We start from the raw sequence: 20423 nt of genomic DNA, 5'->3' as shown, positions 1-20423 counted from the left end.
TTTTATCACCTGCCCTTCCATGTAGTTTGCTTCACCTGCAGACTTAACCCGCTTATTGATAATGTTGTTGTACAGATCATTTATGCAAATTAAAAAGAGTAGCAGCCCCCACCACTAACCCCTGCTGGATACCACTTTTAACATCACTGGGCATCAAGTGGGCATTTAAGGGGTGGTGTGTAGGTGAGTACAAAATTGGCTTAAACACAGGAAGCAAAAAGGTTATGGTGTGAGCAACCTTATTAGAATTAGCTGATGTTAAAAGTACTAAAGAGGGACGGGTTAGGGCCCACCCTGGCATGGGATCCGGAAAAGTTGCCCCCCACATTTCGCTCCTCCCATTTTGTCCCCCACATTTTGCCCTGATACAATTTTGCCCCAGATATTTTTCCTATCACCTACCTGAATCCTTTAAACTTTTTTTTTTAATTATTATTACCTGTATTTTATTGTTTTTTTATTTATATACGTTTATATCAGAATAGCATTTTTTTTTTTTTTAGTCTCGTCCATTACAGGAGATGGACGTCTGAAGCGGAACTCCGTTAGCAGCTGTGTTCATTTTTCTCTTATTTTTATCATCTTGAGGTATCCTGTATTAATTTACCCAACTCGAGGAGATTCTATTACAAACATCAAAATAGCATTCCATAGAACCAGAGATACTGGATTTCGCATGTTTTTTTCGCCAGCACTGTTACTCAATTTAATGTGTCCGGACACACTTTGGCCGTTGGGCAGCACGTGTTTGTTGTTTTAGCTACCTGACTTATGCTGGTGCATTGTGGTGCTGAAGAACAAGTAGTGCGTCACAGACAGTGCAATATCAACAGATATGCCACCATTGCACTGCGCCGTATAATATTATTAAAATTTATAATGGCAAAAAAAGTTCAGTCAATAAGAGGCAAAAGAAAATGGGTAGATGATGACAACCACATTTACGTGTTTAATGAACGCTACTGAAATAGATTTCATATACTTTTTGTTAACCTTAAAATTCCAGGTACAGTGGAACTTCGGTTCGCAACCATAATTCGTTCCAAAAACTCTGGTCGTAACCCGATTTGGTCGTGACCCAAACTAATTTCCCCTATAGGATTGTATGTAAATACAATTAATCTGTTCCAGACTGTACGAACTGTATGTAAATATATATTTTTTGAAGATTTTTAAGCACAAATCTAGTTAATTATACCATAGAATGCACAGCGTAATAGTAAACTAAATGTAAAAACATTGAATAACACTAAGAAAACCTTGAACAACAAAGAAAACTAACATTGCAAGAATTCACGCTATAGTGCTAGGAACCGCTCGCTGTAAACACCTTTTTTTTTTTAATGAGTTTTAGGAACAAGGAAAAAAATGAACATTTGAAAAATCCGTAACTTAATAAACAGCCAAGAAAAGTAACATTGCAACAATTCACGCTACGAACCGAAAAATGAACATTTGAAAAATCCGTAATACAAAAACTAACCATAAACCACCAAGAAAACTAACCTTGCATGAGTCGAGTTCTGGCATGAAGGAAGGGAGGACGCACTGGGTGGAGAGGAAGTTACAGTTTTTCCACCTCTTCCAGCACTTGAGGCCACTGCCTGGTTAACACTGTAACTCCTTTTGTAACTGGCCTCTTTCTGCTTTAGAATAGTCGAAATCGTAGATTTTGACTTCTTGTACTCGGCGGCAAGATCAGTAACACAAACGTCACACTCATACTTTTTAATAATTTGTTTCTTTACTTCGATTTTAGTTTTCTTCACTTTTCTACACTTGCTTAGAAGCCATGATTAACTGCAAAAGCACACGAAACACTGTAGAGCACAAAAGAGTTCACAGTGAAAGCATGCACGTCTGACTGAGAACAATGCACAGGGAGAGGCTGAACATGTGCTTAAATACAGTAATCAGCGCATAAGAACCGGAAGGGAAACAAAATAGAGCACAAAGAGGTCACGCACGTCTGACCGAGAACAATGCAACACGTGCGGAAATCATCGGTGAGCACAAACCGAAAGGGAAACTAGCAAAAGAGAACAGATGCAAAAGCATGGCGAACATTTTGGTTGTAACCCGATTTGTACGTGTTTCCGAGACATTCGTGAACCAAGGTTCCACTGTATAATTTTAAGTTTCATTCAATTTCATGTATTTGGTCAATTTTTTGGCAATTTTAACATTTACATTTATTGAACCAAAATAATGAAGATACTCATTAGCTACAGGGGCAAATTGTGGAAGGTGAAATGTGGTGGGGGCTAAGTGTGGAGGTGAATTGTTGGGGGTGAAATGTGAGGGAAGATCTTTCTGTAAACCCACAGCACACACCTGAGTACACACATAGGCTCAAACTGGAGTCACCAATTAATCTAACACACCCATCTTTAGGGATATTTGTGAGTGCCAACTTAACCTAACATTAATATGTTTGAAGATGTGGAGGAAAGCTGAAAGAGCCAAAGGAAAACCAGCACAGACAGTCTGGAAGAATTTCTAGACTCATTTTAAATTCACAGATGGGAGTTATGAAGCTTGAAATTTCACCTCATGAAAAGGACCTGGGAGTCATAAGGCGCTTTCCCACCAGTGGAGCTTTTTTTCAGGAACCAAGGAATATCTAGAAACTTGGACCATTTATATTTCCTGGTACTTATTTTAAGCTCCTACTCCTGGGTATGTACTTGTCGTTCAATCAGGTACTATCATTTCAGGAGATTAATTGTGATGATCGGTCGATCACAAAACACTGGCACCATCTTACATATCTGTTAGTAGTTTGCATACTTCGTACTGCATCACTCTTTATGTGCAACTCTCCAGCACTTCTCATCAAAGCAATAATTTGCACGAGTCCCCCAGTGAAGTCCAGAATGCTTTGAGCAATCGGGTATGGATCTCCTGTGAATGTCAGAATACACCCCACTTTTCTGCAAAGCGTGTCAGGGACCAAGAGTCAGAGGCTTACAGTCATGGCCAAAAGTTTTGAGAATGACACAAGTGTTGGTTTTCACAAAGTTTGCTGCTTCAGTGTTTTCAAATCTTTCTGTCAGATGTTTCTCTGGTAGACTGAAGTAAAATGACAAGCAGTTCAGAAGTTTCAAAGGCTTTTATTGACAATGACATGAAGTTTATGTGCAGAGTCAATATTTGCAGTGTTGGCCCTTCTTTCTTTTTCAAGACCTCTACAATTTGCCCTGGCAGGCTCTCTGGCAATCAACTTCTGGCCCAAATCCTGACTGATAGTAGCCCATTCTTGCAGAATCAGTGTTTGAAGTTTGTCAGAATTAGTGTTTTTTTGTTTGTCCTTCTGCCTCTTGAGGATAGATCACAAGTTCTCAATGGCATTAAGGTCTGGGGAGTTCCTGGCCATGGACCCCAAATTTTGACATTTTGTTCCCAGAATCACTCAGTTCTCACTTTTGCCTTATGGCCCAGTGCTCCATCATGCTGGAGAAGGCATTGTTGGTCACGTTTGGCTTTGCCAGGTATATTTGAGCCATTAAAGCCCCCATTACTATAACTTGCTTTCTTCATATTATTAAAAGTTACATATTGACCCTGGTTTTCAGTACTACGTAGTCCATAATATATTTTGAGAGTCAGACTTCTTGATTTGCTATTCCCAAAATTTAAAATTCCCGATTCTCTATTTAAATGATCTCTTCTAGAAACACCCTTTCAGACTTCAAAATTCCCTGTTTTTTTTTTTTTGATAGCATATATCCCATTTTTTGTTCTCACTGGCACATTATCAGCTCAGTTTCAGACTGATAGGACCACCGAGGTATTTAAAACAGTAAATCTCATTGGCCAAGAAAGAGTGTGGTGACAGGTATACCCCCAACTGGAGTGTGAAGTGCATTACAATGGATTATGGATAGCACATATCCCATTTTTTGTTCTCACTGGCACATTATCAGCTCAGTTTCAGACTGATAGGACCACCGAGGTATTTAAAACAGTAAATCTCATTGGCCAAGAAAGAGTGTGGTGACAGGTATACCCCCAACTGGAGTGTGAAGTGCATTACAATGGATTATGTTACAGGGACGCATCAAATCGGGCAATGGAATAAATGGCTAGGTAGTGTGGTAGAGAGAAGAACTTCATGGGCCAATTTTATTTTGGAGAAATTAGGTGGATGGGACTGGCAGTCTTAGTTTGGCTGAAGACCTGGTCTTCTCAAGATTGTGCTCACTTTCTAATGTTCTAAAGTAGGAAAGCACCCCTGTAAATACAAGAGAAACCTTCTTCTCTTACCATCATGCCGGTGTGAAGCATCAGGTAATGCACCGTCTGGGTGACGTCTGCTGCGTGTATCAGGTTGTGGTATGGGTTCCTGTATTTGCTGTAGCCGACTTCCAAAGCCTCAACAAAGGCAACGAGGCAAGAAACTGGGATCTGCAATAAAAATTGTAAAGAATATTAGGACTGATTTACATCTAAACCTGTGAGCACAGATAGCAAGAGGGGACACCAGGACGTGTGAAGTAGCAGCCATAAGCCCTGCACTCCATTCAGACCTTCCCATCTTCACCGAGCCGACTCTTGTTTGTTCTGAATGTTTCCCAGTTTTTACATTCTGATCTTTGCCAAGTTAAGTGACTCACTCAGGGTCAGAGGTTTGGAAAATTTCAAAATGGAGTCAAAAATAGTGTTACAAATTATAAGGACCTCCATTTATGGGCCTTTTAAATATCAACCATAAATAAAAAACATGAATCAGAAATAGATTCTGTGGGTCAGAGACCCCGCAAAAGATGTATAACTCATTTTTAAAGATTCAGAAAAGCCTGAAAAAGAGTAAATAAAAATGTGAATGTGACAACACGTGCTACAGAAGTATAACATCTGTTTAGTTTAGCTTGAGATGTCACAGTGACATTCTTCTCCTCAGTTAAAGGACTACAGGCAGCATTATAAGACCAGCTTCTGATTTTGTCTTTTTAACTCTCATTTTATTGCTAATTTACCTCATTCATTTTTTGGGTGTTTTTATTTTTGTTTGCACTTTAACTTAGTGTACTTTGTGGTCATGTGGAGATGCCAATGAGTCTGAAACCCAAGACACAGCAATATACCACACTTTTTTAGAATAAAATAAAAAATATTTATTCTCACAAGGCACTTTCTCACAATCCTCTCCTCAGAAATTAGCTTTAATTGCATTACAAATCACACAATTCATTCTCCTCCTCCATCTCCGCTGAGTGTTGCCTGCTGACTCCCGACTCTGACTTCCCCATGTGACTTCGGACTTCCCTATTTAAGTCGGACCCGGGAATGCTTCTGGTGTCACGCTGCATCCTTCAGGCACTTCCATGACATAGAAAAAGTAGGGAGGTCCTCCCTAATAGCACCCTCTATCAATACCCAGGGACTCAGACAGGGCTGCACGCCTGGACTTCATTTCCGGAGCACCCCTGAAGGTGACCCTACTGGATTACCATGTGAGGACCACTGCCACTGAATGTATGGGGAAATGAAACAACTCCAGATTCTCTGCTTTTCTTAGTCAGGCCATTAAATCATACCGGCTTAGTACAAATTTACTGCCTTGTCTCACCAGTCAATTCATTTGCTTCATAGCACTGGCCTCCCATCCAGGTAATAAAAAACCCTCTGATCTGGCCAGGACACCCATTCCCATCCTATATGTGTTTATTTTGTGAACATTAGGAACTAGTTGGAAAGGCAAGCACTCACATCTGTCAATGTAGAGCTCAGGAGTGAAGCCACCATTTCACACTCAACTGTTTTTTACACACCTCCTTATTGTTAAGTTTTGACACGACTCAAAATTGAAAATCGTTCTCTCACCCAGTAACTGCCAAGATTCTTTGGCGCATCAGACGCGCATTTCAGCCTTATAATTATTTCACATTTTTGTGCCCACTGAATTGTGACCATTCAATTAGATTCTCGTCATGGCTCATTTTCTCCAATTTTCATATTACTATTAAGAGCAACATTTCTTTGATTTCAATTTAACTTGGGTACACATTAACATCAGCACCATTTTTGAAAGCATTTGATCTTATTTGGAAATGGGGAGAAACTGGAAATAATGAAAAAGGACACTGTGGTGGGCCATTTGCTCTGACAGAATCACCAGTAACATTTTAGATAAATGGGATTTAATTTTCTGTAAGTGACACATTGTCAGACTAGTTCCTAGCCTCTTTCTTTCTTTCTTTCTGCTGCTTTGGACAATTCCTTACTTGAAAATGGTACTTCTCATAACCACATATGTAACCCTGTACACCCTTAAGTCAGTTTCTCACAACAGAATGTAATTTCTCATTCTTTTTATTCATTTACAAATGATGGTTCGTATAGTCAATGTCAATTTATTTATATAGCACATTGAAAACAACATAGGAATGCTGGATGAGGTAAACTAACTTTAAATCAGCCCAGAAATCATTTGTATTCATCATGTTGCCATACTGAATGAAAAGCCTTCTATTTGTTCGGTTCTGTTCTGAAAACATTTCGACATATCTGCATGGTGTAGGTTTTCACATAGAAAATGTTAATTCACTTGTCAGAAAGGTTCCTTTAATTGTGAAGTATAAAGGAAATAGTTAAAAAAATAACAGGGTGTCCAACTATGATCCTGGAGGGCTGCAGGTTTTCATTCTAACCCTTTTCCCAATCAGTGACCAGTTCTCACTACTAATTAACTCTTTTTCTCTTCATTTTAATAGCCTTGTTTTTAAGGATTCAGTCCTCTGAATCGATTCTTTTAGCTCAGTGTTTCCCAATTTCGGTCCTGTGGCCCCCCCGTGGCTGCAGGTTTTTGTTCCAACCAGTTTCTGTTTTTTAATTGGACTCCTGGGCTAATAAAGTGATGTGCTATTTCCCAAGTTCTGTGTTTTGGGAACAATATAGACATTAGAAAACTAAGTTTGGTAAAAAATATATATATTATATATATATATATATATATATATATATATATATATATATATATATATATATATATATATATATATATATATATATATATACTGCATATTGTCACACACGTGCGACTAGGAGCGAGCTGAAGGGACCAAGTGGAGGTGATTACCCGCCAGGCCAGGGGTGGCGGGGTGCTCTAAACCTTTGTCTGTTATTTCTGCAGATCAAATACGGGAAAACCTGCCTGACCTGACGTCACTTCCTGTTCCGGCACCTAGACTGACGTCACTTCCGGGTAACAGAATACAAATCCTCCATCTTGACCAACTAAATCAGTTTCAGTGTGGGAACCCAAACAAGCAACATTGCTGTGTCAGATATAATCCTTTTGCAGCTAGGAACAATATACAGGTGGCTGCCCCAAACCTTTTTAAGAGTGTTGAGACTCATTATTTCACAATATATATATTAAAATGTACCAAGCAGCTATATGAGAGTTATGTATTTTTTTTTCGTATTTTCATCTTGATTTTCTTTCTACTTTTGTAGGTGTTCTAATTGTTTAATTAATCCATTATTTACTAATGGTCCGATGCTAAAGTAGTTGCAGTCTTTCATGATTCAGTGTTGTTTGCCAGCGTGTCTGCTCTGCTCATTTTTAATTGTCATTAATAAGATACAATGAAGGGGAAAAACTGAACAGAGAAAGGGCAAAATACAACAAAATCAACAAAAGAGAGTTAAGCATTTCAATCTATAGCAAAAGCAGAAATATTTCTAAATGTCTTATGAATGTAAAAATCATGGTGCTGTGCTTTTCTGAATGTGAAATAGGAGAAAAATAATAACTAATTAAATGAGATGAGATAAATTAAATGAGATAAATTAAATCAGTGCTATCAGGTGTTGTCACTGATTAGGAATCAGATTGGAACAAAAACCTGCAGTCACAAGGGGGCCACAGGACCGAGTTTGGGAAACACTGATGTTGATCATTAGAACAATCTGGATGAGAACAGGCCACTCATGCCAACAAAACCTGCCAGTCCTATCCACATAATTCTTCCAAAATAACATGAAGTCGAGTTCTGTAGTCCCTTAAGTCAGCCTGTCTACCACAATACTTGGTCGCTTATTCCAAGTGTCTGTGGCTCTCCGTGAAAAGAAAAACTTCCTAATGTTGTGCGAAATTCACCCTTAACAAGTTTCCAACTGTGTTCTCGATAAACTCATTTTAAAGTCACTGTCTCGATCCACTGGACTAATTCACTTCATAATTTTAAACGCTTCAGTCAGGTCTCCTCTTAGTCTTCTTTTCCTGTGAGAATGGTAAAACCGTGGAAGAGCCAGTAGAGTGTAGAGATACAGCCCTGTGGCAGATTTTCAGCATGGAGATGGACAGTATGGGATCACCAGCCACACAGCCGTGCTTCTTTATTCACTGCAATGGATGTTGCCATGTGATGACATCCCATACAGATTCTTGTAGAGGGTGATTGAGGCATGCAGCAAGATTTTTTTCCCTCGATGTATTGCAAGGGAGAATATCAGATGTAGATGACATTACATGGCCAGACCAGTGGAAACAATGGGACAATCCATGATGTAGGATTGGCCTTGTTCTTTCTGACATACAGTGGGTATAGAAAAGAACCCCCCCCTTTGAAATATTCCCATTTTTTTTTGCTTTACAGCCTTAAATAAAAACACACAAACCAATATTTTTTCCAGCTTTACTTACTCAATGCAATCTCTAACATCCAAGTGAAAGATACACACAGCTACAGTGCAGAAGAATTTAAAAAAATCCAAAAAAAAGAAATTCTGAGATTAATAAAGAACCACCCCCCCCCCAACTCAATCAGGTGTCAGTGCCCATTATTTCCATTGCAGTTACTGGCTTCCTTCCACCTGTGATCAGTTGTAATGAGTGGGATTACTGAAGCTGTTCCTGGCTCATTCACTCCCTTGCTTGGTAGAGCAACTGACAGCAAACAACTGACTGTGGATAGCAGGCCACTTTCAGAAGATCTCAGGGATAGAGTTATGGTCAGACATAAGGCAAGAGACGGAGACCAAAAAACATCTCAAAGGCTTTATCAGTCCCAAGGTGCTCAGTAAAGTCCATCATAAAGAAGTGTTTGATACTACTAGGACCCTCCCTGGATCCTCCAAACTGGATGGAAGAGCAAGGAGGAAACTGGTAAGAGAGGCCACCAAGAGGCCAATGGCCACTTTGAAGGAGTTACAGGATTTAATGACAAAGAGTGGTCATTAATGGTGTGTATGTGACAACAATTTCACATGCGCTCCACAATTGTGGGTTGTTCAGGAGGGTCGCAAGGAAAAAGCCACTTCTCAAGAAAGGTCACATCAAGGTGCATTCTGGGAAAGCTCAAACGAGCCTTAAAGATTCTGATGCCAAATGTTAAAGAGGTTTTCTGGTCAGATGAGACCAAAATCAAACTCTTTGTCCTCAAAACTAAATGGTACACCAAAGCAGCTCACCATCCACTACACACCATACCTACAGTAAAGCATGGAGGGGGCAGCATCCTGTTGTGGGGGGGCCTGGGGCTCCCGTTAGGGTAGATGGAAAAATGATTTGGGCAAAATATCGTCAAATTCTGGAGGAAACCCTCTGCCAGAAAGTTGAAGATGGGCAGAATGTTCACCTTTCAACACGACAACGACCCGAAGCACACAGCAAAACTGACCACACAGTGGCTGAAGGGGAAAAAAGTCAACATCCTGGTGTGGCCAGTCAGAGTCCAGACCTAAATCACACTGAAAATCTGTGGAAAGATCTGAAGATAGAAGAACAGCAGGGCTCACCATCCAATGTGACTGAACTTGAACAGTCAAACTGTAAAGAAGAGTGGGAGGCAAATATTGAGGGGGCTCAATCTAGATGTGCAAAGCTGATAGAGAAGAATCAACAGACTCAAGGCTGTCATTAAAGCAAAAGGGGGGTCAACAAAATATTGACATGGGGGGGGGTGTCCTTTTTTAATCTCAGTAGGTCATGTTTTTGATTTTTTATCATTTTTCTTAGCTGTGATATTTTTCACTTGGATATTAGAGGTGGCAATGAGTATGTAAAGCTGGGAAGAAATATTAGTTTGTGTGTGTTTTCATTTAAGGCTGTAAAGCAAAAAAAATGGGAAAATTTAGAAGGTTGGAGATTCTTCTCTATACCCAATGTAACTACCTGAATATTGTGTACGGTTTGATTAAAACATAAAACTTCGTTTTGTTTCAAGACTCCCATATTTGTGTTTGGTTCTGTGTGTAGAATTGTAATTTCTCTTGTCCTGAATAGAATAAAATAAAATAAATAAATCACCTTAAAAATGTTACAGTATTCCTGTCTTGCAGAAAATACCAATGTGGCAGAACCTTGCAATGGTTTCTAGAACAAAAGTCCACGTGGTTTGATGCAAAAACAAATTCAGCCGGCTAGGGAAAAAAGATGGTGAAATCCACAGTTGATGAATTTTGAATCTTAAAATACTTTATATTTTGTTTATAATACAACAGTTTATTTTTATCTAACCCAAAAAAGTTTATTTTTTATTATTAATTTTTTATAGCCCAAAAACACACAAGAAGAGCCACAATGGGCTACTTCCATTGTCTATTTTCATGTTGACAAGGTGACTTAACTTTTGGACTAGTATGTCTCCAGACCATGCTTCAGAGATTTCAGATTTTGATGGCGTTGACTAAATGGATGACAAGAGAATTTCATTTTGAAACATGAATTAAATGTTTTGAATGAATTACTTTATTTTGCTGGTTATTCAAATAATTGTACTGCAGCGTACAAACTGTTTTGAGAAACGCACAACTAGTTGAAAGAACCTCAGGACCGTTTAGAGAAGCTGCCCAAAGCAGCTGAGAAAAACTCCAATTCCGTTGGTTAATTGTTCAGTTAATAATAATAATAAGTTGCATTTATAGAGTGCCATTCACAAACCCAAGGTTGCTTTACATATAGATGGGGGAAAAAAAATCACACAGAAGACAAAAGTTCATCGAAGAGGAAAGTTTTGAGTTGAGATTTAAAGGTGGAATAAGAGGAGCAAACTCGGAGAGACTGAGGAAGAGGGGCCATAACACAGAAGGACCTGCCCTCCTAGGGTGGACAGTCTGGTGCGTGGGGACAGTAAGGAGATTACTGCTTGAGGACCTGAGAGAGCGACAAGGAGTGTAAGGAGCTCGGAGCTGAGTGAGGTAGAGGGGGGCAAAGGTTATGTAGGGCTTTGAACGGGGAGAAATAGAATTTTGAATTTAATCCTTGATGGAACCGGTGACCAGTGCAGTTGGGAGAGAACAGGGGAGACGTGAGCAGAATGCTTTGTCTGGGTGAGGACTCTGGCTGCGGAGTTCATAATTTATTCTAGCTTCTGTATAGATTTTGCAGAGAGGCAAATGAAAAGAGAATTACAGATAATCAATACGAGACATTATGAAACAATGGACCAGAGTTTGAGTATCAATAAAGGACAAAAACGGGCAGAGCTGAGCAATGTTAAGGGAGATTGGTCAAGTATGGTGGTGACAGTGTGATGCTATGGGGTTGTTATACAGCGGCAGGGACTGGTAGACAACTTGGGGGTCAAGGGAAAGCAGAAAAGAGCAAAGTTGAGAGATATCTTTAATGAAAGCCACAGTGCTCTGGACTTCAGATAGGGCCGAAGGTCGACCTTCTGTTATGGTGTATAAAATCTACAAATTATTCTCTATATTTTTATTATTATATTTTGCTCAATCCCAACAAGATGACTTCAGATGTAGGACACTTGTATAGGCATTATAATAAAAAAGGCATATCCTCTTCCCTTACACCTCACTTTTATAACAGTTGTTCACAGCATAGTGCTAAAATGGTTTTACAGCTTGGGAAAGGAAGACTGAGCCGATATCTCAGGATATCGATTACTTTATGGATGGACATCTGGGTCAACCATTTGGTATACAGCCTGGGAAAGGAGGACATAACGATGTTTTAGGTAACATCAAAAAACTTTATTATCTAGGAAAAGATAGATTAAAGAGTTTTGAGCAAAATTCATCTATCATATTGACAGTCAGCCAATCAGGTGCATGCAACAATCATGTGTTGTGAAACCACGGCATGAAATTTTATAATAAATATGCCTCATTTGAAAGCAACGTCAGAAGAGAAACAGCGACGAGCAAGAGCGACGTCAAAAAAGAAATCAAAGACACGTATGACCAGTTTTCATCAGTTAACAGCATTTTCATGAACATTGATTGCTAAATCAAACGCCACCCTGGGACATTCATCCTTGTCATCTGTAACTTTTTCGTAAGCTTTTTTTTAAGACTATTTTATCCAGACTTTAATATCAGTCCTATTTTCTATTATTCTTTGTTCCAGTGGTATTATTATTATTCCTGTAATTAATATCATGCTGCTTTTAACTTTCTATGCTTTGTCTTAATGTCTACAGAGTGATTAAAATAATAAGGTAGATTTCTTTGAGCATCTGGCGCAGCCAGAGGTTAGCCATACGCTCTGTGATGCGACGTTTATTAAGGTTGAGGGTGTGAGCTCTACTCAATAGTGGGGAACAGGATGTAAAGTAAGGTATTCTTGGCTGATAAATGGCCAAATGTCAAGAGTGCTGAACCTTTGAATGTTTAAATGTATTCTTGTAGACCAAAAGTAATATTTGAGTCTGAGATATCACTAAAACATCAAATGTGGTTCGTGCCGATAATAAGTCTCTTGAAGTGCTGAGAGAGTGACAGGCTGTGTTATTCCTAAAGCACTTGTGTGGTTTAAAGTGCTAAAGGTTAATCAGTTGTGTGTGTGTGTCACTCATGGGGCACTGTTGTGGTTAGGGTCTGTGTGTATGCGTACGTCTGTGTATGCGTGTGTTCATCTTAAAGTGCAACAGTAGACCAACTCGATAACGATCTTGAAGAGTACACTTACCCTTGAGAAAACAGGTAATGGGTAAGTAGAGGGATAAACTACTATAATACACCTTCCCACAAAGTATATACAACACGGATAAAAGATAGGAGTGGCTTAAGGTCAACTCTGTAAATGTCCTTGAGATGCCCAGCCATAGTGCGGCCTTAAACCCAACTGAACATTTCTGGAGAGACCTGAAAAACAACTGCCCACTGACAGTCTCCATCCAACCTGACATGCCTTGAGAGGATCTGCAGAAATTACCCAAATCCACATGTGGAAGGATTGTCGCTTCATATCCAAAGAAGACCACTGCTGCAATCTCTGCCAAAGGGGCTTCAGTGAAGTAAAGGGTGTGAAAACTTGTGACAATTAAGACAGTTAAGAATCATTGACTACATTTTAAGAAAAAGAAATTCTCTAACCCTGAAACGGGTAATCAGATCATATCTGGTGAAGAGTTCATAAACGAGGAACTTCAGTGCGTGGTCTCCACTTGCTTCATTAAGGCAGAAAACATCGAAGGACCATTTGTCCAGATCCTGCAAATAATAAACAGAACTTTCAGACAAAGGTTCAGGAAACATTCAAACGAGAAGAGTTTATTGTAAGATGCAAAACATTACAGCTAACATACTGCATAAAACACATTTGTATAGTAAACTAGCCCTAAAAAACAAACAAAAAGAACAAAATGAAGATTACAGTCTTTAAAAAAGATGGTGCAGAAGTAAAGGTGGTTGCTGTTTTATGTCTCGCTCCCTTGTTCATTGCCCCACTTTGGATCTACACAGGCCTTAAAGCCTGCCTTTTGGTTTTGGGGTCAGGCTGCTTGGTACAAGGCCTGTTTCTGAGGCTGGTCAGGAGTGCATGTGCAGTATTTAGAGCCCCCTTTTCACCATTTTGAATTGCCTTATCAGGTGGTGTAATAAGTACATAAGTTTAACTCTTTCAGGGTGGATGCCGACTTTTGTCAACAGGTGGTGGGGTTGAGGGTGGTAATCAACTGTAAGCAGTGACAAAACCTGCCTTTGTTTTAATTGAACTTTGGTTTGACAGAGATTCCCTGGACTTGTATGAGTAAGGAGGAGCAGATAATGGCAAAAATGGCATCGACATCTGCAAAAAGATTGAAGCGAATGTGTAAAGTAAAATACTCAGTGGACCTTCCACCTACAGGGACAAGAGGTACAAACCAGTTTGTAATGCACTGCAATCGTCGCCCCTGTCATGCAAAGACATCTTGCCATGCATTTCTGGTGAACCGACAGCCACAGCATACAGCAACAGACCTTTAATGTTGATTTCTGTGTGAAACCGTTGCTTTGTGTGCTTTTCAGAAAACTATTTTTTGGGAAAAATATTTAGCCCTCAAAGAGTTAATATGTGCTCTGTACAAAAAATCTTTTAAAAATCCACTCACATGTACAGCTAACACAAGGACAGATTTAGCACACAGGGGCTCATTATTTAGAACTTCTAGGCAAGCATTAGAAGACAAGACAGGTACAACTACAAAAATGGGCATCGTACTATTTCTGCGTGACAGAGTCAGCATGACATTGGATCCTCTCTTTGCTTTGTTTGGAATGGCATGATTCGCCCAAGTGGGTGGCCTGCACATGGAGAAAGGGTATAAAACCTTGGAACATTGCCCAGCACACCTTTGAAGCCGACGGATGGATGGAAGATTATGTCATACGATCCTGAAAATCCTTCCAGCGCAGCAACGAAAATAGCAGACTCTACACAAGGGCTTGTCATGGCTTCCCGTCTGTTATACCGCGTAAACCATCATAAAGAAAGCGAAGTTATTTTCTCTAATGTGATTTCTTACCACCGTATCACTATGGGAGGTACATCGCCTCTTTATAATATATCTATTGTGGACTATGGCCGGCAACTTATCCCAGCCAATACCCCCAAGCCACCAGATGGAGTCTTCCCTGCAACGTGGAGATGCCCCGAATTCCAGCAGGGCATCATGGACCTTTGAGTTTTCCTTCACAGCCCTGCTGGATACCGTGGGGGCCACCAGAGGATACTGCAGGGAGGCTCAAGGGCTTGTATTTTCCGTATAGCCCGAAAGTACTTTCCAGTCATGAGGACGGAAGAAATAAAGTACTTCCGGGCTGAAGAAAAAGAGGAGTTTTCACATGACCCGGAGGTGCTGGGGAATCACATGGACTGGGGGATCAGAAGCACTACCAGGTTAATAAGTTTAAAAAGACTGTGGGAGATGGGAGGAAGGGTGACTGAGCTGCTGGGAGGTGTGGAGGATTATTATTGTGTGTATTTGATTATTAATTTATTATTGAAGTATAGTGGAGGTGAAGGTGCTTGTGCACATTACTGTTATAAATAAAGTCAACATTTGGACTTTTATCTGGTGTCTGGCATCTGATCCGAGGGTTAAAGTGGATGACAGCACCCCCTGTCACACTATTTAGGTTCAGGTATTATTTAAGATGCCACCATTAAAAAAGAGCTTATTCCAAGCAGGGAGTTAGCACCCCCCCTAGAGGAAAACAGGTGGCTGTAATGTCTGTGCTCAAGCAGCATGTATTCACTTTGCTTATGATGCCAGTTTATCCTGTTGACTTGTTTCCTTTATCGGCTGCCCAATTATTTCAGAGAGTACAAGAGATTTGTACAATAACTATTTTGGCAGCACACAGCAATCAAGCAAAGCACTCTAAAATCTGTCTGGTCACTATGAGACGCACCGATATTAGCAGCATCTCTTAAGCTCGGTTGGGTCGAGGTTACTGACAGAGCTGGGAGGACTTTATTCTGCATACACATGTCAGTGTCCAAACAGTGATAGGCGTGTTCAGCGGGTCTGATGCCAATTGAAAGTTTCCAATTTTCCTTTAATTACTTACAATTAATGCTACTGTGATGAATTTGCTGGTAACGCTAAGAACAGACTGCTTGATCCTAGTCAGTCAGACTTCAAGATGGGCAATTCCACAGAGGCAGCTCTACTTACTGTCGTCACCCTGTTGTGGCTGGCTAGAGCTATCAACATGTTATTGTTCTCATCCTTCTAGAACAGTGGTGGACAGAGTCAGTCCTGGTGGGCAGCAGTGGCTGCAGGTTTTTCTTCCAACCCAGTTACTTAATTAGAAAACAATTGTTGCCAATAATTTAATTTCATGGCTTGTTAGTGCTTTAACTGTGCCATGTCAAGTCATTTTCCTTTGTAAAGTTATCATCCAAATGATTTGAAGTCTAAGACGGAGGAGTAATTCTCAGCCCTTCACTTTTTTTTCTTCACTTTTCCTTCCAAGTATTTAGTTAAACCAAACTGCATGATAAATACACACAGGGTGTAAATGGAAACAAGCTAAATGGAGAACTGCCAGTTTCTTTTGTCATTTCCATCTTATTGCCAATAAGGAGCAATTCAAAAACGAGAATACAGCTTTTTAAGACTAAAATAAGCAATAAGGGTTCAAAACCTTGAAGCAGAAGTGTTACTCGAGCAATAAGTGCTTTTTATTAAGCAAATGGGTTGGAACAAAAACCTGCAGCCCCTGCGGCCTTCCAGGAAGGACTTTGCCAACCCCTGTTCTAGATCATCAACCACCAGATCCTTCTTACCACCCTCCCTGACCTTACAATCAGTGGGATTATCCTCAGGTGATTTGAGTCCTACCTCTTGGACAGATCCTACCGTGTGCCCTAGTGAGGAGAGACACCAAGCAACTACCCAATGACTGGTGCTGGGTCTTCTCTTCTTCTCGCTATACACCTCCGCATTTGTCCCCAACATCCTGTTCCTCAAATCATTGCTATGCTGATGATACACAACTGTACCTGTCATTCCCTTCAGAGGATCTCGGCCACTTGCACTGCGCAGTTCAGGAAAGGAGCTCGTCTTACCTTTAAAGCACTGATGACTGCTGTTGGGTATGTCAGACCAGCCATGTTTGAAGTTCTTCGATACATTCTAAGCACAGGAAGAAAACATAAAAAAAAGGTCAGGTGATTTCATAGAAGAAGTTCTTAGCGTATGTGCTTCTTGTACTGCGTGTCAAACTGTGGAAAAGAGAAGCTGGGAAGGAGGAGATGGTGAGAGCCATCAGATGACCACCATCCATGTGACGTGACACTCTCAGCTTTTAAATCCAGGCTGCAGATTTGCTGTGCATTGTGCATTCTGCATTCCTGTTTGTAGTCAGAAATGTTTCACATTATTTTGTAGAAGACCAGCCCGGCTAAAGACAGACACCGAGGACACATGATGTCCAAACACACATGTTTATTAATTCTTTTCCTTCTGCACAGCACATGGTGCACAAATTACCCACAAGGCTCAGTCCCTTTTCTTCCTCAAGTGTCCTGCCGCCTCTACTCATCTCATCACAAGCTCCGTCCTCTTCCACCCGCCCCTTTTATGTTGCACCCGGATGTGCTCCAGGTGTGCCCTGATGAACTTCCTGCAGCACTTCTTGGTGTGGTGGAAGTGCTAAATGGGTGCCCTCAAGCACTCCGGGGGTACCTGGTTCCTGTTCCGGCAGCACTTCATAGTGTGGTAGAAGTGCTGAATGGGCACCCGGAAGCACTCCGGGGGTACCTGGTTCCTGTTCCAGCAGGACTTCCTGGTGTGGCGAAAGTGCTGCAGTCCAGGGCTTAGCCAATGTCCATGCACACCCTGGTGGTGGCCACAGGCCCACAAAAGGCTGAACTGCCAAGCTCTGTTCCCGTGGCCCCAACACCCACCAGGACGGCTGCCTTCTTGTGTTCCAGGTTGAGGAGCTGCTCGTATCCTAGTCCATCCATCCTCCAGGCATACCGACTGGGCGTGAAGCCCAGCCGCCCGCCACAATTTATAAACCGCTACTAACCCTCCTCTGTTGTATTTCTCTTCTCTGTACGTGTATATGGCACCTGCTGCCCACTGCTGTAATGCCATGCTGCTGTATACAAAAGTCATCTTGGATAAAGAAGCGTTAGAATGATCAATCAGATGGACAGATTCTCTCTCTTATCAGATTGGACGGCCAGCAGCGACTCCGATATAGAAAACCCAGGAGTGGGCAGGCGGCGAGTTGGCCCAAGTCTCAAAGACTGTGAATGCATCTGTTGCTCTCTTTTACAATTTTATTCTACTCTATTGTCAACTGGCCACAGTCATCAATGAATTAATGGACAGATATTGTTGGTTAATTACATTTTATTTTATTGTAGAATAAACTTTCGGCAGCGGCCAGCAGGGCAGCCATGCGGCACATGCGTACAGGCGCCGTTCTCATCCCTACCACCTTCGCCGTCACTTCCCCTACCTCTTCATATCTTAAATCATTCTTGAGGCAGATTAAAGACTTAAGTGCCAGTTAAGTGAAAAATTAAAGAAAAACTTACTAAGTGATTGCAACACAAACACAGACTTAATCAGTTTTAACGTGAAAAGATGCCGACGAAAGAAGAGAAGAAGCGGGTCGCTAGGGTGGAGAAAAGAAGAGCTGCTCAGGGAGCAGTAAAGGCATCAACCTCTGAGCAAACGAATGGCAAACGTACGGAGAAAAAGGATGAAAACTAGGAATGCTCAAGTCAGGTGTATTCTGCAGTGCGCCGTTACTGGTATTTAATAATTATCATCATCTATATTGGTGTTTTAACTGAGAATTGTTCACAGCGTTCTGTGCTGGCATTCAGTGGTGAGTGCTATACAAGTTATGTACAGGGTGGCGCAGGGAAACGGGAAATTTTTAATTGACGTTCAATGCACAAACAAACACCTTACAAAATACATTTAAGGATGAAATATATTGTACAGGATATGCAATTAACAATGGTAATCAATATTCATTTTATGTTTTAAAGAAAAAATCATGAAGGTTTCTTCTTTCTGACAGCCTGTTGTGGAAATTCTGCATTGCTTGACGTAACGTGTCAACAGGAATGCCATTGATTTCCTCTTCAGTCCTGCTTTTCAGTTCAACAATGGTTGCATGATGTGTACAGTACACTTGGATTTTAAGATGTCCCCACAGAAACAAAAATCACAAACCGAGATCTGGGGATCTTGGAGGCCATGGAATGTCACTGTTGCGTGAAATGACGCATCTTCCAAACAATCGTCGAACAGCTGCCATCGATTGTCAGGCAGTATGCAAAGTGGCTCCACCTGGGAACTTTTTTTTTTTTTAAGGTTGAACCCGTTTCTTCAAAATTACACACCCATGTTGTAATCGCATGAGCAGATGGGACATGATCAGGACGTCCTAACTGGTAATGACCCCCCAAAATTCCCTTTACGCAGCAGTCACACAATCATCATTCTTATAAAAGGCTTTCACAGTGAATGCCTGTTGCACACCACTCCACTGCTCCATTATAAGTAATGGCAAGGGGTTCTGGATGAGGTCGCATTGGTCTCAAACAACTGCCGACGCCCCAGGGTCACCAAAACCTAGTTCCAAAATTTCCCGTTTCCCTGCGCCACCCTGTATAAGTTGTGTTGTATGACTTCGGACACAAATTGCACATTCACACTGTGTCTTGCTTGGAGTCCTACTGTGAACCAAGCCTGGATGTTGAAGCAGTGACAGCACCGGTCTGGGTGCAAGATGGAAGTTTAAAAATCCCACTGCTGCCTCCAAGCAGAACATCATGGGCTCCATACTCTTCCTGACAGAACGATTCATCTCAGTAGATTGATAGAAAAAGTAAAACAAGGAAAACAATAAGTTTAATCATCATCACGTCATAATTTTCCAACTTTACCCTGGTTAGCCAGTTACCCTGTAAACATTTTACCTCCACTTTCCAAGGTCTTCAATATCGGTTGTGGTGGGAGCCATTCACTTCATATCATCTCATCCACATCTTCTTTGGACCCCCCACCCCCCAAGGGGCCTCATCCTTTCACACCTTCATCTTGGTGTACCTTTTCACCCAATAATCCATTGGATTTCACTGCAAACATCTAAACCACCTCAGTTTGTTTCTCCTATCGCCTTCACACAGAGTCTTCATTGGCCTTCTTCTCACCTGGTGACACTCATCCACCTGATTATTCTAATCTCTGTTCTTTTCAGCTTTCCTTCATGTTCTTCCTTTATTGACCACGTCACACTCCCATAATTCTCCTCTCGTGGTTCTCATTAATCCTGTGGTGGACAGCTTCTGGAAATTCTTTCATGAAGTCAAATAATAGGAGGCCCAGGCCCCTCGTGGACCCTGTGATCATCAGAGGTGACTGTGCAGAGGGTGCAGACCTATAAATACCTGGGAGTGCAGCTGGATGACAAATTGGACTGGACTGCCAATACTGATGCTCTGTGTAAGAAAGGTCAGAGCCGACTATTCTTTCTTAGAAGGTTGGCGTCCTTCAACATCTGCAATAAGATGCTGCAGATGTTCTATCAGACAGTTGTGGCGAGCGCCCTCTTCTACGCGGTGGTGTGCTGGGGAGGCAGCATAAAGAAGAGGGACGCCTCACGCCTGGACAAACTGGTGAGGAAGGCAGGCTCTATTGTAGGAGTAAAGTTGGACAGTTTAACATCTGTGGCAGAGCGACGGGCACTAAGCAAACTCCTGTCAATCATGA

The 20423-nt window shown here is 41.1% G+C and overlaps 1 protein-coding gene across 4 annotated transcripts in view; it reads right to left on the bottom strand.

The window, feature by feature from the left end:
• Positions 1-20423, bottom strand: part of pde1a (phosphodiesterase 1A, calmodulin-dependent) — a 477351-nt gene that overhangs the window by 48586 nt on the left and 408342 nt on the right. For all 4 annotated transcript variants that reach the window (XM_039757737.1, XM_039757738.1, XM_039757739.1 and 1 more), the window contains 3 exons: positions 16751-16817; positions 13288-13404; positions 4267-4407 (listed from right to left, as the gene is read on the bottom strand). In XM_039757737.1, the coding sequence (XP_039613671.1) occupies positions 4267-4407; positions 13288-13404; positions 16751-16817 (325 nt within the window). The remainder of the gene's footprint in view (positions 1-4266; positions 4408-13287; positions 13405-16750; positions 16818-20423) is intronic.

The sequence above is a fragment of the Polypterus senegalus genome, chromosome 6 (genome assembly GCF_016835505.1).
Source record: "Polypterus senegalus isolate Bchr_013 chromosome 6, ASM1683550v1, whole genome shotgun sequence".
NCBI lineage: Eukaryota > Metazoa > Chordata > Cladistia > Polypteriformes > Polypteridae > Polypterus > Polypterus senegalus.
Note: the sequence above shows the minus strand (reverse complement) of the source record. Positions and strands in the feature narration are given on the sequence as shown.